At 44.5% G+C, this 17,092-nt stretch overlaps 2 protein-coding genes across 8 annotated transcripts in view; one reads left to right on the top strand and one right to left on the bottom strand.

Annotated features, from left to right (window-relative positions):
• Positions 1–758: 758 nt before the first annotated feature.
• ggps1 (geranylgeranyl diphosphate synthase 1) lies at positions 759–12,700 on the bottom strand. 4 transcript variants are annotated; one of them, XM_075476402.1, is made up of 4 exons: positions 12,426–12,700; positions 9,905–9,997; positions 5,884–5,954; positions 759–2,243 (listed from the first exon to the last, which is right to left on the bottom strand). In XM_075476402.1, exons 1-4 carry the CDS (start codon positions 12,523–12,525, stop codon positions 1,440–1,442), a joined length of 1,068 nt encoding a protein of 355 aa, XP_075332517.1. In that variant the 5' UTR covers positions 12,526–12,700; the 3' UTR covers positions 759–1,439. The 4 variants fall into 4 exon arrangements, with proteins under 4 accessions (XP_075332517.1, XP_075332544.1, XP_075332535.1 ...); XM_075476429.1 differs by having other exon boundaries at positions 9,905–10,002; XM_075476420.1 differs by having other exon boundaries at positions 12,326–12,700.
• A 356-nt stretch (positions 12,701–13,056) lies between these two features.
• arid4b (AT-rich interaction domain 4B) overlaps positions 13,057–17,092 on the top strand; it is a 38,811-nt gene continuing 34,775 nt past the window's right edge. For 2 of the 4 annotated variants that reach the window (XM_075476443.1, XM_075476471.1), the window contains exons 1-2: positions 13,057–13,267; positions 15,461–15,509. In XM_075476443.1, coding sequence (XP_075332558.1) covers positions 15,504–15,509 — 6 coding nt within the window. In that variant the 5' untranslated portion in view covers positions 13,057–13,267; positions 15,461–15,503. Of the gene's footprint in view, positions 13,268–13,486; positions 13,737–13,971; positions 14,076–15,460; positions 15,510–17,092 lie in introns of those variants that run through there. The other 2 variants (XM_075476462.1, XM_075476453.1) reach the window with 2 other exon arrangements.

Genomic DNA, 17,092 nt, shown 5'->3' on the forward strand with positions numbered 1-17,092 from the left:
AACTCTAGACACTGTGGGGTGAAGAAAATCAATCTCGTCAACCTAGAGAGAAGAAATGAAAGCCGCGAGACGCTTTGATTGCTGTGATGGCCTTAAAGTCGGCGCTGCGAAAGCCACGCCGCGCGCCTCTGCTGTTTATCAAATCAGAAACGCATTTGCATCACATTTTCTCACACTCGCTGGCTGCTCGGAGAGGGAAATTAGCAGAGGAGAGCCACCCCCCCCAAATTGGTTTAGGAGAACTTGACATTTTGATGAATAGATGCATTTCCAGCAGGCACAATTCAATCCAAAAAGACACATAATTAAATGAATTGCAGCTGTCAAGAGCGGGAGCTTTAGTGAGTCAACGGAGCTGTCTGGGACGGATAGCCTCATGTAGTGCCAAGCATTTCTCAACAGTCTTCCAGCAAAGCACCTCCCTGGCTGTGTTCAGTTAAGGTCTCTAAAGACCTTAACCTCTCTGTATGAACTCGGATAAGCTGGCTGGCCACACAGGACAGAGTGAACACGGGCTCAGTGCAACACAATAGGTCCCGGTGTTACATTTCCTGTGGATGGATAGTAATGGCTTTGTGTTACACGAGGCGTTGGGTCATTGTTACAAAGAAAATCAAATCAATCAGTGTGTGATTCTAGATAAGACATCAGATCCGCTTTAAGACTGAGGGAGGCAGGAAGTCACAGAATAAACAGTTTTTTTGCAGTGCACGTGAGTCGTCAGTAGATGGTGCTGTTCAACAACAACAACAAAAAGATTCAGAGATGAGTTGATCTTTTATTCAATAAATGCAAACCAGATCTTAAACCGCACCAGTTTCTATAAATAAACATGATCATCACACTAATAGATATATTAGAGACGTGAAAACCTGTATTGATTGTGAACTGCTTTGTAATGACATTGCAAACGCATCAACAGTTTACTGCACATACAAGCCGGCGTGTTGCATAACAGTCAGACTGTTACAAAGGTCCATCTACAGCATTGGCACTCTGGTGACTTACTGAGTGAAGATCCTCAAATCTTCCCACGCTCCACACACACATACCTTTTTAATTTCTTTAGAAAAGGAAAGAAGAAAAAAAAACACTCACTCATAATTAATTGAAACAGATGAAAATGCATTTTTATGCTGTGCAGATCAAAAGGAGAGCTTTCAGGCTTTTTTCGGTTTCATTTATTCGAAAAATCAAAGCTAAAAAGATTCATTTCTTCTCCTGAGAGCACCACCGTGCTTCAGATACAAAAAAAAAACGACCAGTGCGTGCTGTTCAGCAACACTTGAGGATGCGGTCTGGAACACGAAAAAGAAAGGCAACATTTGGGGCTGCTGTGCTGTCTCTCAGCGTTTCTGATTCTGACGTAGCGCCATCAGTTCAGCTGTTCTGGAATGTGCGTGTCTACATCAGCGCGAGAATCGCGTAGCAGTGGGAGATTAGTAGTTTTGGCTGGAGCGGGCCTCACTGGTGGACTCTGCTGTGGCTTCAGCCTCGTGATGCATCTTGCTGAGATGTTTGACCAGGCTCTCCAGTTGAGGGTTTCCCCCAAACTCCTGAATGAGCCGGTAGGCCTCCACCTCCAGATCCCGCAGTGTCTGCCGGGTGTAGGCAAACGAGCCTATCTTCTCCAGGTAGTCCACACAGTACCGTTTGATGTCCATGTTCTCGGTGCGCTGCCTCAGAATGTTCTGCACCTGGGTGCTCTCTGGGCGGGACCAGATGGCGTGAATGGTGGGGAAGGAGAACTTGCCCTCGGTCAGGTCCTCGCAGAAACTCTTGTTCTCGCTGTACTCGCGGGAGCTCAGGTTGGCGTAGTCGTCGCGGATCTGGAAAAAGAGGCCCAGCGTGTCCAGGAGGGGCTTCAGGTCCTGTTTCCAGTCGGAGAAGAGCTGCATCAGGCCCACGGCCAGGCCGAAGAGGCCCCCCGTCTTCTGCAGCACCATGTTGCGGTACTCCTCCTCAGTGGGACACGTGTAGGTGTCTCTCCAGTGGATGTCCAGGCCCTGCCCGCGGTGCAGCTCCAGCAGCTGGCGGGTAAATACTCGGACAGCCTCGGGGCAATCCAGGGTCAGCACCTTCTCCAAACCCAAGAAGTAGACGTAGTTTGCGGAGTTGATGACCGAGGGGATGCCATAGATGCTGTGCGCCACGGGGAAGCCACGGCGCAGCTTGGAGCTGTCCTCAATGTCGTCTATCAGCAAGCTGGCATTGTGCAGCATCTCTGTCACCTCAGTGATCACCTAAAAAAGGTTTAAAAATGTGTCTTTATTCACTCATCATATTGGAATTACTTGAGCAGTTTTAAAAGATTGCAGCTGAAAGTAAATACAGTTAGAGGAAATATGTCTTTAAAAAAAAAACACTTTGTTTCCCAATATTTTGACTACTTAAAGAGACAGTAACGCGTTCATAGAAGTTCTTATTCAGCGCGTTTACAGCAGAGGGTGCCATGTCTACATTCTGAGCTGCCTCACCAGCAGCAGCTCTCCTTAAGGGACAAAACAGTTGTTGCTCAAACAAAGCAAGCAATTAGTCAGAGTTTTTAAGAGCTCAGCAAACATGCGCTCCATAGTGGAGCAAATTCTGAGTCCGATAGAGCTGCTCTGGTCCGCTTGGATGTTGTACCCGACAGAGAACCCGTGGCTCGATGAGTTTGTAGTAGTGTGGTCACACGGTAAAGCAATCCAAGTGCACTGCAGGGCTGAGTGCACTTTCACTTTCTCTAAAGATGGAGCTACGAATACCGAGCAGTTCACTTTAGCCATTTCTGACAGGTGTACTGACGAGCTCCAACAGCTTTAATGCAGCACCACCCTCCATCAAATAACACCGCTGCACTGCTGGGGTGAGTGAAAGGCTGTTCATTGAGACTCTCACACAAACAGGAGGCAGAGCAGCGCCTGCTACAGATATATATATTAAAAAAAAAGGAACTGCTTTTATCCAGCATTTACAAGAACAGTATGTAAACTGTCTTTTGTCCACCAGGAGACACCTTCTGTTCCACGTCAACATGCAGCACAGAATAGTCGAGGTTGCCATCAGGTGTCTGCTGTCCTGAGTTGGCTGTGCTGCTGGCTGCAGCCCTCTGCTGATCTAAAAGACAAGTGGTGTGGCCTGGGGATGAAAGCGGTTTGTGCGGGGGCCCGAGAGCACAAAGAGAGACTCAGTGGGTCAGGCAGAGGGCCAAGGCTGGGTCAGTTGAGCAGTTTATCCGCCAAACACAACCTTTCCTTCGGCAGGGTCCAGACACTTGCTCGCCCTGCAGCATCAGTGAGACACTTTCAAGACAGCGTCGTGGCTGAAGCTGCAGTGAGCACACACATCCAGCATATGTCACTTTTACAAACTGCAAGTCCCCGTCGGGTTAATGGAACAAGAGTACAGTCCAGGCAAGATTTCATATGCAAGATTTCTTCTCATCTCCACGAGCCTTGACACCATTTTTGGAGCAACATCAGCTGGAGTATTTTAAAGGCTAAACGAGTCAAAAGTATCCGTTTTCAAGACGGCGTCATCCTCTTCTGGGATCAATTCTTTTTTTTTCACCCTCATCTGCAGTTGAACTGAAAATGGCAGCAGTGCCCTGATGCTGAAGTCAAAAGACAAACTTCCACACTATAGATATGGAGCTAATTAACTGTCAACACAACGATTCTGTAGAAGATATAAAACATTAACAGTCAGGGAAAAAGGCGCAGAGGACATTTTTCATTAAGTAAACAACATGGTTACTATGCCAGCTTATTGTTTATTGCTGTCATCAATTATTTAGACTGACATGCACCACGAAGCAAGCTCAACATACCCAGGGTAGATTTTTGTCATCCATCTATACTAATAACCATAGCAACGGAGATCATACTGAGCAGTCTCGCAGTGCTGGGTATCAGCTTAGTAAGTCAACTAAGGTCCTCTCAGTAAGGAAACATCCATGTGAAAGGGACAGTGTGGGCACCGGATGATTTTGGACAACAAGACAACAGACAAGACGCATTACTTCTGTTCGGTGGTTTTAATGACATCATCAATAAATGTTGCTGTCAAACCTCTGAAAGGTCAATGAGCTTTGGTGTTTTAATCGGTCTCTGTTTGAGAACAGCAGTCACTTCCACTGAGACCTCCCTCAGGGGGTGCAGGTGCTCTCATTTGAATGCGCTGCAGCTATTTGCCGTGTTTAAAGCACATGAGATCTGATATAAAAAATAAAAAAAACACTGCCGAATGAGTGAGAGCGCCACTGTCGCTGCCTCCGTCTATCTGAAGGCACGGGTGTTTCCATGGCGGCGGCGGCTCCTGGGCAGTAGTGTGCTAATGATGACGATGGGGAGCGCGCTCCGTCTGCGTGACGGGTTCAGCGGGAGTTTGCAGAGCTGCTACACGGATTCAAACCTCAACTACGAGCTGCACCACAACAGCGAGGTTCTGTCTCAACCGCCATTAACGGGAGATCGCCGGCTGATTTGGAGACAATCTGCATGTGAATGTAGGCCACGGGCAACTGATCAAGCTCAGAACACTGAAGTAAAATGTCACTTCAGCTTCAGGGAGAACGTGAGCTCTTGAACAGAAAATGTCAGCACTTCAATCAAGACCCAACAAAACCCTCCAACGTGAAAATAATCGAGAATGTCAGTTCTGAATGTGAAGTCGCTCCTTTAGTTAATTTTGCAATCTGAATTAATTCATTTGAACAACCCACAGCAATAGAGGGCTGTGATAAAAATGTTGTAGGGGAGGGGCTGACAGGACTGGACTGACTGATAATTCCAGCTTTATTACTCCGTCACACATATGAACCCATTTTTTTTCTATCTGGAAAAAAGGCAGCAGAAGAAGGGAAGACTTTTCTTTGTCGAACGGATAATAAAATGACCACAGGAGACAAGCGTGTGACCTCGGAGCTTTGCTGCAGGACTGTTACTCCACTTGGGGAGTCCGTATGAAACATTCAGGACAAAAGGAGAACTGTTGAAGTGCAAACAAAATGAGACCTGACAGGCTCAGCACTGAGCATTCCGCACCATGTAAAGATTGTAGAATCTGAAAGCAAAGATTACATGAGTCAATATCTTTGTCACGGCATACAAGACCTTTACCGAGTAACAACAATGTTCGTACTATCAGTGCAATAACGTCAATAGTCGGAGCGCTCCAACAAATCCCGAATGGCCAATTTGAAACCAATTTAACAGAGCAAAAACAATAAGCCTCCTGTTTGGGCTTCGGTATGTCTGTTGCAGGCTAATCAGCCACATGCCAGACTATGTTACAACACTGTAACCGTTGAGCGGAGCTGCAGGCTGGCCTGAGCTGCTGTGTGTCGCTCCACTCGTGCCAATACTTTTCTCTCAGAGTTGATCAGGAGCACAACGAGCAGCGGTCTCCCTCTGAAGATGAATGAGTGTGCGATGCGTCTGAAATACATCAACAATCCTCGAGTGTCAAACGTCCGTACCATTTACTACGCATTTTCATTTCAAAGAGTTTGAACTGTAATGGACTTTAAAACAGCTACTTCGTGAGACTTCAGCGCATTTTACCATGAAATGCTGGCATACAGTAAACATGATATCCTGTTGACGTGCCTCAACATTCTTCCTGGGGGTCAAACAGCAGTTGTTGCAGTTAATTACCGACATCAATTTGTGGTCCTCCTCCTCTCTACAATGTTAAAGACAAATCAAGTGCATCTCCACGAGGGGGAGCTTGTTTTTATCATTCCTTTTAATCTGCTAATGCATAAACAACCTCCTTTGTCAGATCGTGGACGCTCTTTAGCATGAGGTTCGGCATCTCCTCACCACCTTGGAGCCTTCTGCAGCAGTAAACACCAGACGACTTGAATGCTAAGAGGCTTGAAATGGGAAAGTTTCTCACCTGCAGTTTGTCTTCTGGAACATTGAGCCAGTGGTTAAATGCTTGGGCAAGTTTTGTCCTCACTTGCTTTCCTGCGGAGAGAACAAAATAAGAATGTACCGTTTGAACACAGTTAAATCTGCATTAGAACACAGAGTTGTACTACTTAGGTTTTAAGGACTTTAATCCTATACTCTTTAGATGAGTGTGACAATGGACTTGCCCTTATTGCTGCAGTTATAGAGAGCTGTAGATATAGAAACCCACAAAAAACCATCAGCCTCCGACACTCCTGACTATATTTGAACTGAACTTGCTTCTTATCAAAAACGTTAACTTGAAGATCTGAGTTAGACTCAACCTTTAAACCCATAACAGAAGTCCATCGGAGTCTTTACCCGACAGGAACACTAGGATGTAAACACGAGCTTTAGAACTTTTTTTTAAAAAATTCTGTTGAACTCTCGTGCAAAGCAGTTTCCACTGTTTGCTCACAGCCGCAGGCTAAACAGCGATAACCTTTGGGGGGAGGGGGGGGAGAATTGTTGAGCAAGCCAGTAAGTAAGGTTCAGACCGTGCCATTTGGGCAGCAGTTATTAAATCTCACACACATACGCACCCTGCTGACAGCTTTGACTTTCAAATTTAATGTAGAATTAATTTCTTTAAATGTAGCCTCCTCACACACAGGCCTCGATGAGCAAACTGTGACAAAAACACTGGACATTTCTCAAAAAATGTAAAGAGTGTTCGTGTCATTTGTGAATTAAACTCCTGGTGCTTTTCAGTCAGTCTTGTAACGTGTACATGTTACTTTCAGCACGACACTAGCGTGAACCGCTGCATTAGCGTTAACCAACACATAAACAGTAGCGGTGCGTTAATCTGGCGCATGATCTGCAGTTCAGTTTTACCTACAATAATTTGCTGCATCATTGAGTGGTTATTTCACAGCACAGGTGCTCTGCACATACGCGAAAAATCCATCTCTTGGCATCTTTTTGGAAAATGTGTAAGTGTATATTAACACAGCTGAATTCCCAATTTTTTGTTTCACTTGTAATTGGGAAATTGGGACTGATAATCAGCCTATTAGGGCTACGTGTCAACTCGCAGTCGCTTGAAGCGTTTCCAAAAATATGCTCGGCTCCAAGAAAGACCCGATTCCATAACCACAGCATCACGTGACAAAAATCACAACTCAACTAACTGAGGGACAATGTCTGTCCAGTGAATTCAGCTACACTGACATGCGTGATGATCTGCCAAAGAGGAATACAGAGGAAGCTAAATATCTTGAATGTATTTCTTCCTCCAAAACAGTCCACAGTGTTGCGACATACTTCATTCAATGTTTCTGCATACTATAACAAGGGTGGTGGTGTAGTTAAATGGCCACGTCGAGCCGTGAACGCAGCACGACCCAACTGTGCATGAAACCATCGTGACCGATCTGAGACTTTTTGGCTTTACTCAGGCATGACAGATACTTCCACATTAGAAGTTGATTTTCTCCAGAGCAGTAGGAAAAAAAAACAGACTCATCAAAATGCATTTTGCTCCATTTTGCAAGAAGCTAAACTGATTTAAAGGGATAGTTCGTCTCTTTTGATATGAAGCTGTATGACATTCCATATTAGCAACATCATTTATGAACATTGACTTACCCCCTGCTGCGTCCTGTGAGCCGAGTTCCAGCTGAGTTTTGGCGTCCACGAAGGTAGTCCGGCTAGTTGGCTGGGGCTTGAAAAATAAAGCGTTTTGCTCTCAAAACAATATGCGTTCAAAAGAGTAATACATTTGTCAGACCTCACAATCGCTTGGCGCTATTTTTGCCTCCCTTGATATCAATGCGTCCAATGTAAACTGTGCAGACCGAAGAGCAGACCGAGCACTCCCCTGCTTCCGAGCAGCAAACACCGTAACAGGTGCGGCTATCGCTAGGTGGCTGTATGCATTGATATCAAGGGAGGCAAAAATAGCACCAAGCGATGTGAGGTCTGACTTTTTCATGCACAACGATTTTGTGCTGCAAATGTATTACTCTTTTGAACGCATATTGTAAGGCCCGACCGATTATCGGCCCCACCGATATATCGGGCCGATATTTAGCATTTTGGGGATATCGGCATCGGCCATACTTTCCATAAATTTCCACCGATAAGTTTATATAATTTTCACAACCAATTTTGCAGCCGTTTCGATCTGAACGCGTCTTCTGCTCTCGCCACTTTGAGTTCATGAGCATTGCCCCGCCCGTCACAGCATCTGATTTGTTTGGCACACGGAATACAACCAATCAACACGCAAGGCTGCGAACGGTTTCAAGGCGGACGTGGCACAAGTTGGGGGCGGGGTGGCTACTGAACGCTGTGAGCGGTTTCAAGGCGGCTGCGGCGCGGGTGCAAGTGGGGCCGCGGTGGTGGCAGTACTACTTGAAGCAGAGAGAACAAACTCCCTTCAAGGTAAGCATATACGAAGCCTTATCCCCAGCAATAAGTCACAAACACACCAACGTTGCAAAAGCACGGCACCACAACGTCTTTATTAGTGTATACAACTAGTGAAAATGGTCCATTTGATCTGTGTAACGACGCAAACCTTTAGCTCACGTAAGGATAACCAGAATGACGGCGAATACTCCTCACTGAAACGGTTGTCCATAAAGCAGTCTCCGCATAGTGTACAGTCATTTTTAAACCCCCACATGGAAACGTGAACGTGTCTGTAGTTCTACACGAAAGGTGGACTGGTGAAAGCCATGGTCAATGAAGACCAAATAAAACCTGTTTGTGTTTGTTACTGAGACTAACCGTTTGTTAGTGCAAGCCTGCTAGCTACTTGGTAGCCTGCCGGTGTGAGAGCCCATCTCGTTCCGTAACAACTGGTTACCCAGCACGTTAGAACCAACGGTGATTGGTCGTAATGTCCCTCTTAATTAACTTTAAAAAAAATTAGGTTTTGGCCAGTCGATGCGTTTCAAACATCTGGAGTAACATCTTGTTACAGGTAGCCAGACCGGCTGTCACACCACCACCAAGTAGCTAGCAGGCTTGCGCTAACAACCATGGTGTTAGGTAAACAACTTCATGAAGCCGTACGCGACGCGACTCAGATGGTTCATTGTAAAGTTGTACAGGGATGTTTATGTTTATTTTACTGTTTAGAAATGCTATAAGCAGCTCCCTACACTTGATTTTTAGTTCTCAGTCATTTTCTATTACTTCTTAATATAAAAATAGCATATATTCAAGTATTCTCATAGCAGGGAGTGATTTATTTTTTTATTGATAATTATGTATTTATATTATTATTTTATTTCCCGTTTTATTCTAAGTTATGTTTGGCTTTATTTTACAAATGCTGCTGGCAGCTCCATGCACTTTTCATTTTTACAATTAAAAAGACTTAATGGATATGAAAGTTTGTGTCAGTGTGTGCTATTTTTAATTTATCATGAATAATGTTTCTATTTATCGGTTGCACATATCGGTTATCGGCCTCCCATTTCCATAATTATCGGTATCGGCCCTGAAAAAACCATATCGGTCGGGCCCTAGCATATTGTTTTGAGAAGCAAGACGCTTTATTTTTCTAGCCCCAGCCAACTAGCCGGACTACCTTCGTGGACGCCAAAACGAGGCTGGAACTCGGCTCACAGGACGCAGCGGGGGGTAAGTCAATGTTCATAAATTATATTGCTAATACGGGATGTCATACAGCTTCATGTCAAAAGAGGCGAACTATCCCTTTAAGTAATGTATCATTATGATTTGAACACACAGATTTGACAACGTTTTTATGTCCGTTTTGGAAAAACAAAGTCGTGGAGGAACTGAACACTCTACGGGGGAATGTTCTCTGAAATCTTGTAGATCCAAGGACAAAGGTCCTCATTATTGAAGTCTTTTCCTCTTCTTGCAAAGAGTCAAACTTGCAAAACACCAAAATGGTGTCCACCGCTGTGGAGTACTTATAAGCACGTATAAGCTTCTCCACATCTTCCCAAACCCTGCAGCCACAGAGAGCAAAGAGGACTCACCTGGCAGTTGCAACAAGTACTTGTATGGTTCCAGCAAAATTCGGTCTGAGGCGGCTTCACAGGCGCCGTCCATGACTTCAAGTTCACTCGATCCTACACTGGGAGATGGAGCACAAAACAAGAGCAAGTCAAACTGAAAGTACTCTCAGCGATGACAGCGTCTCTTCAGAATATCACCGAGTGTACAACAACTTTAAGTGGTTTGTTTGAGTGCACGTTACACAGCCTCACAAAACTACAAAAGATCAAAAACAAAAAGCCGGCAGGTTCGCTTTGAACAATGGCACCAGACGTTTTATAAAAGAAAGGATTTCTCGTCTGTGAATATTTAGTCCTTTCATTCAAAAAACAGAGTGGTTAATGAAAAAAGAAGCTTGGTACTTTGATATTTGGTAAGGATGAGGACTTTTGGGGGCCCCATTGGGACGTGCTCCCGTGTCCCACTGATTCATTTATTTTAGTGAGTTTTTTCTCTTCATAAGATCAGTGCATATATCATCAACAGAAACTTTTAAAATATAGCTGCAACAGTTGAAAAATAGCTTGGATAATGCTATCTGTATTATATACCAATCATCCATCTGCTTGTTCACTTTACACACATCTGTAAAGATTCAAGCTACACTTTAAAAACAACAAAAAAACAGTGCACCCTTTCTGCCACTCGCTGATTTTTAGATAGATTAGCACTCCTTTGGGAATGTTTACTGAACTTATGGCAACACAAGGACACGACTCCAGTGAAGTTACGTTTGCTGCGCATTGAAGGGACATCCGACCGGTGCTCGTGGTGCTGAGATTATATGGTGAGTGATTCAGATGCAGCAGTTTCAAGCATCATCATCCTCTAAGAGCATTGGCAATTAGAAAGTATCTTACGGAAACAATGGTGGCATTATTGGCTCCGTCACACTAGAGTACACAGCACATGTCAAAATTGCGTTCACCACTGGGTTAGTGATGCTGGCTGCTTTCATCTCGAGTCATTTGGGGTTTCTCGATACAAAACTTAAAGCAGGCGCTTCACAGGCAGACCGGGGGAACAAGACTTGTATAGAGAAAAATCATCAATCTCAATTGTATTGAGACATGTAAAACAGGTGTAGTTTGTTAAGCTTCACCACGAGTGTAATATTTGGAGCTAAACAACTGAGCACCTGCTTCTTCAGGATCTGCAAAGCTGCGTTTTTTTTTTCCTTTTCCCCATAGCCGCAAACACAAAAACCACACAGTTAGACCTTCCTACATTCTTCACTGCAGGTGCACGAATCCCATTATGAACAGCTGACATTCGGAAACTCGTTTTTTTGTTACAGCATCACAAAACTCAATGTAGCGTAATTTGATGTGGAAATGTTGTCATTGACTACACCTTATTCAGTAGAAGTGTGATATAGATGTGTTTTTAGTGAATTAAAAAAAAAAAAAAAAAAAGGTTCCCATTATGGAACTTGGGATTTCTAGATGCACATATGCATGACCCACTTCCAATGAGACATCTGCTCAGTTTCTTTTCCCAATACTACCTTCATACTTTACATGAAAAACCCTTATGCCAGGTGCACGTACAGAGCCATTTTCATTGCGAGACCTTTTCTTGAACATGTGTGCCCAGTAACTATCGGCTATCATTCATTAAATCTAATGGAGAAGATTTAACAAACTGGAAAACTTGAATAAAGGAAAAAAACGGCGAGCCAAGTATTGGATCATACCTTCACCAACTGCATTTCAAACAGCAAGCTAATACTGAGGGTTAATATCCCTAGCACACATTTTTACCATAACCACTTGTTTCAGTCTAAGCAGCAGCTGTATGGCAGTAGCAGTAACAGCCGAATTAACAATGGCAGTTTACATTAACTTATTTTGCACGTCATAGGTGGGCTTAACAATATAAAAAGTATTTAGAGTAATGGGAGATCTGTGTCCCAATGGCGCTTTGCCCCTGTGCAAAGCTATTAAATCCCTAACAACATGACTAAATAGAACACCAAGTATCACAGTTCTTGTTGATGATCATCATAATAATAATAAAAAAAGTACTTTACTTTACAATAATACCGGAATAAAGTCAATCAATAGTCAGTTCTTCTGTATGATGTGAAAGTTTATATTACTTTGACCAATAAGTACTGACACAGTCATTTCATCTTACACTTATCTGGACCAAATAAATATTTCAAAACTAGGCAGATTTTCTTTTGAAAAAAAAACAAGTTCCCTTTTTTTGTTCAATTGCATCTTCTACAACCAAAATGGTAGTCTTTTTTTATATTAAAAACTGTTATATTTGCAGTAATTTATCTCACGGTGCGATATTCTTTCAAGTGAGAACGTAAACTATTAAACAATATTAAGGACTTTAAGATTACACATGGATGCTGCTGTGACAGTTGATGTGCTCTCAACCCCACCCACCTTGGCTGTTGTCTCGTTTCAGTCTGCTGACTAGCCGGTCCGGAATTCCGGTTAGCCAGACTGCTAGTTAGTTAGCGTTAGCGGGCTAACATAAACGCACCTCTATAATCACCGTTGACCATTTCCTTCTTTCCTTTTCCAAAATAAAGTCTCCCACTTCCACGCTGGTCGAGTAAAGGCACGCGATATGACCGTGACATCCACACTTTCAAATCATGTTGAGTCCGTGTTGCTACTACTTGATTGGCTCGATGCTAATGCTAGGCCAGGCGTCGTTTCTGTACAACCGCTTTTCAACACGGGCCGGTTTTGATGAGCTACCTATATAGGCTTCGTCTGCGTTACAGAGCAGGCGCAGAGTAGGAGGGAAATGTAATGGGAGTATCTGGTATCTGGCATAAATGTGTGTTGCGGTTATACTTTTACATTGCCCGGCAAACGCCGCAGACTTTTCAGAGGACGGAGAAAACACCGTAAAACGGCCTGACGGACAGTTCTGTAACATATATCGAACGCACAAATGTTCTTCAAAACTGGGGGTTGTAGTTTTTTTGGGCATTTTTTTTCTCTCTATTTTTGTGACAACCACTTACTGTAGATATTTTTCTCCCGGAACAACCAATCCTGTGCTACCAGGAACCGCCCCTTTCTCCGTGTCCTCCAATGGATGAGCGTATTTTCAAGAAAGGCGGGATGAATATGCTCGTCGATCACTCCCGGGAGGCGGGGGGAGGATCGCAGAAAGAGCTAGGCTAGAGGAGCTACTCAACAAGGCAAACAGCAGCTCTCTGCAAAAACCACTTTACCAGTCCGCATCCAACATCAACTAGGAAGCCAACGGACGACGTTAAAACCTGTCATCGCTTTCATATAAATGTTCCTATGGGATTACTAATACACTTTCGTCGAAAAACAGAAGTGTTTCTCAACTTGACAGCATAGGTAAGCCTGCTTTTGTTCGGTAAACCCAATCGCTATTTTGAACATTTTTTTTTTACTAGCATGCCTCCCTGCTGCTACCAAGCCAACCGTGACGTTAGCTAACTTGTTAACTTAATGATCTGTTGTGTTTAGCTTTGAGGGAATGAATGAATGAATTAAAGGCGACTGCACGACAAAGAGCTGTCGTCTGAGAATGCATAAAAACTTGATTTTAAGCAAAGTTCTTCCTTTTAGCCAGGCCAAATTAATCTGATGAGCGCAGCGAAAGGTTACGCTGAATAGTTTCAAGTGTGCTGGACGCGCACCGGAGTGTTTGTGTTGTTGAGCGGAGGAATCCTCGGGGAGGTTGTCGTCGAGCAGCGCCTGTCACAGTGGACGTGAAAAGTGATATTTACTCGAAACAATAGGGCGACTTTTGCTCGGGCTTGACATCGCTGCGGGATGTGATTCGTCGACCACCGAACAAACGGTATAGTTTAAAAGGTAGATTGCATTGTCAGGCGATTCTTTTGTGCCATCAGTATATGGTTGGCTTCCCACGATCGACTTGTCCAGATGGGCCAAGAGGAACTATATCTGGTTATAAAAGCAGATCTGATGAGGACTGTCCCCCCCCCCCTTCTGCCCAAGAGAAACCAGGGTTTATTCTCAGTGTTATGTGTGCGTGACCAGTGTTTTTGCACATTTCCGTAACTGGCAAACATCGCTGCTGACAAACTGTCTGGACGGGATTATAGTAAAGAGGGTTTAAATGTACTCGACGCTGTAGTTTAGCCACGGTAGCAGGTTTCAGGACGGGGAAAAAGAGGTTAGAGACTCGGCTCGGGCTGTGTTTGTGCATTATTGTTGTAGGTGGTCAGTCACTCTCGCAGCGGCTGGTCTCGTAAATAGTCTGGGGCGGATGACATTGTATCCTCCGCTGTCGTTTAACGCGACTAAAGAGCCACAAATGCGGGCTGCGACCTTGGCTCCCCTTAGAACAATAAAAAAATAATAAAAAATGTTGTCGGAATTAACGAGACGTCGCAGCCGTGCGCGTCTTCCTCCAGCTTTGACCTTGTTGTTTCGTCGACTTGTTCCTTTGTCAGAAGCGACCTCACTCAGTGAGCAGTCAGCGAAATGTCAGACCATCCGACAAGGAAAACATTTTCTCGGGAAAGAAAGTGACTTTCTATCCGGCAACACCGTCGGGAGTCTCACTTTGTTCCAACTTAAACACTGCTATTGCGGCACGGCTTTGGCTGTGACATTTCTATGAAGGTTTCAGAGGCAGTTGCTGTTGCCTGCTCATGAGCACGGAGTTGTTATCGCTTTATTTTTGCAGTCGGGTGTACTCTCTGCAGAGAGCAGCTCACCCAGACAAGGGAGAGAAGCGAAAACGAAGGGTCTCTGGGCAGTTTTCCTGTTAAAAAAAAAAAAACACACAGAGACCCCTCTCCGAGATGGAAATGGCTCTGACGTGGGCAAGTGAATTGCGACTGTAGTCCCCGCGATTTGTTCCGTATTTCTGCGATGGTGTTCTCCTTCCTATCCGACTGTCAGCTACAGAAATGGCGTCATCCTCTGCTGTACTGTTGGTGTAGTCGGTGCGGTGCAGACGGCAGGCACACCACGCCGCTGAGCCAAAGAACCGACGGCCTTTTTCACTATCTATCCCTTTAACTAAGAGGTCTTAATGTATCCATGCATTTCCCCCCCCCCCCCTGACCGACAGAGGAAACCCGCATCTTCCCTTTAAACAGCAACTAGTTACTTTGTGTGTCCTCGCCCTTCGTAGCTTCTGACCAAGCCTGACTGGTGACTGACTGGCAGCAGCGCACCAGGCATTACATAAAAGGCTTTAAAAAGGGACTCTGGCGGATGTGAGTGATCGGTCCGCCACGGTTTGCTGTGCAACACTTGAGTGAGTGGGTCTCGCACGCCGAGGCACGCACGCCCGCCCGCCCATCTCCGTCTCCCTCCACCCGTCGATTGAAGTCGTAATTCGGGATGTTCACGATAAGAAACACGGCGGAAGGATGTTCCATGTGCAGACGCCGTGTTCATCCAAGTGTGCGCCTGCAGCCCAGCTTTTCCACGCCATCCACCAGTGTGGCAGTAGAAGTGATGTCATCATAACACCGATCGTATCGTTGTTGTGGCAGACTCAAGTTGGCACCCATCTCTAACAGCTCCTTCGCCCTCTGTTTTCAGCCTCGGATTCGTTACGCTGGTCACCTGGAGGACTCATAGAGAGATGAAGGTATGTTCATTCATTTTTTTTCTTTCTTTCTTTCTTGCATGCCTCCAGTGCCACTGCATAAAGAAAAAAAAACTCTTGGCCCACTACTACTTCTGCAGCTCCATCTCATTCAGCTCCTCTAGAAACATGCTTCCACGTTCTGTAAGACAAATTAAACGTGGGCTGTATTTTGCATGCGTGGCTCTTCCTTTCTTCTCACGATTAAGGCCCTGCGTGAACTTTCATTAGATGTAAACCGACCTCCTGTGCAAACATGACCAGGCAAAGGGTCTTGGACAAATGCCAAAGTTCTACATTTGTTTGATGTGCATGGTATTAGAGTCCCAGGGCTGTATGCAAACAGGATTTAGTGACTGTAATGTTGCTGTTATGCTCTTATCATGTGGTGTTATTGAATCATATGCTGACGTGGCCCCCTGATATGCTGGTATATAAAAGGTGCTGAGCCTGAATGTGTGAGTGAATGGCAGAGCAAACTGGCTGTGGAATTATTATATATATTTTTTTAATACTCAGGTGTGACAAAAAAAAGTTGCTGTCATTGTTTGGAGTGAGATTCTGGAAATTCTTTTCTCATCCTGTCTTTTGTTTTGGTTTTGCTCTTTATGCCTTGTGCTTTTGTGTTCTGATTTGTCATTTGTTGCCACGTGCATCATGCCCCTCACAGCAGCAGACAGGAGTCTCGACAAAGTGTCAGTATATTTAGTATATTTAGTTTTTATTTAAAAGAAAGGGGATGGACGCCAGCGTGTTGACAAGCTTTTGTGATTGGACAGTTAGTGGCGCACACAATGGAATCTCTTGTAGTAGTGATTTGTAGTCTGTCGCTTTGTCTTTTAACGGAGCTCTGCTTATTGTGTTTATACAAACTATGCCACCACCCACTAGTAAACATGTCAACGTTGTACTTAAGTATCAAATTAAAGTGCAGCTGAAAGCATCATGGGCTGGGAAAATGTTGCCTTTCTCTCCAGGTAAGACTAGGAAGTCTTACCTGGAGAAATGTGATACAAAAACGAAACTATTCGTTTGCTTCTGAACCTACCCAGCTGACCTACATCCATCTTTTCCCGCTGCCCACTAACTCGGACTCGACTGAAGGGACGGGTTGGAGTTTTTCGACGAGTAGCTTGTCGCATGAAGGCAGTGGAGTTCTTACTGCCATCACATCATACACTTCAGCCAAGGCACAGATGATATGGCAACACTAGTGACACTTTATTCACTTTCAGGCTAACTTTGCTGCCTGAGTGAAGCCCATGAACATTCTGCATTTATTCATTTATTTTTCTTCAACGGATTGCAGCAGATCTATATGACATTAATATTTTGCTTACGCTCGCTTATCCACATAACTGCGGGTAGGAGCAATCTTTCCACTTTGACTTTTCCCTTTAATGTTGTCGAATTTCTTGTTTCTATAGGGCTCTATTGATATGCTGCTCTGTGTAGGATTATGTGCTCAATGGCTCAACTGTATGATAACATTTCTTCATGTTCACTTAGCGCTCTCTGTCACTTAGCCTCGTGGGCCCACAGCCTTTTTTTCTAATGAGCTACGCACACAGCTTTAACGCTGTATG

This window comes from Odontesthes bonariensis, chromosome 2 (genome assembly GCF_027942865.1).
Source record: "Odontesthes bonariensis isolate fOdoBon6 chromosome 2, fOdoBon6.hap1, whole genome shotgun sequence".
NCBI classification, from domain to species: Eukaryota; Metazoa; Chordata; class Actinopteri; order Atheriniformes; family Atherinopsidae; genus Odontesthes; species Odontesthes bonariensis.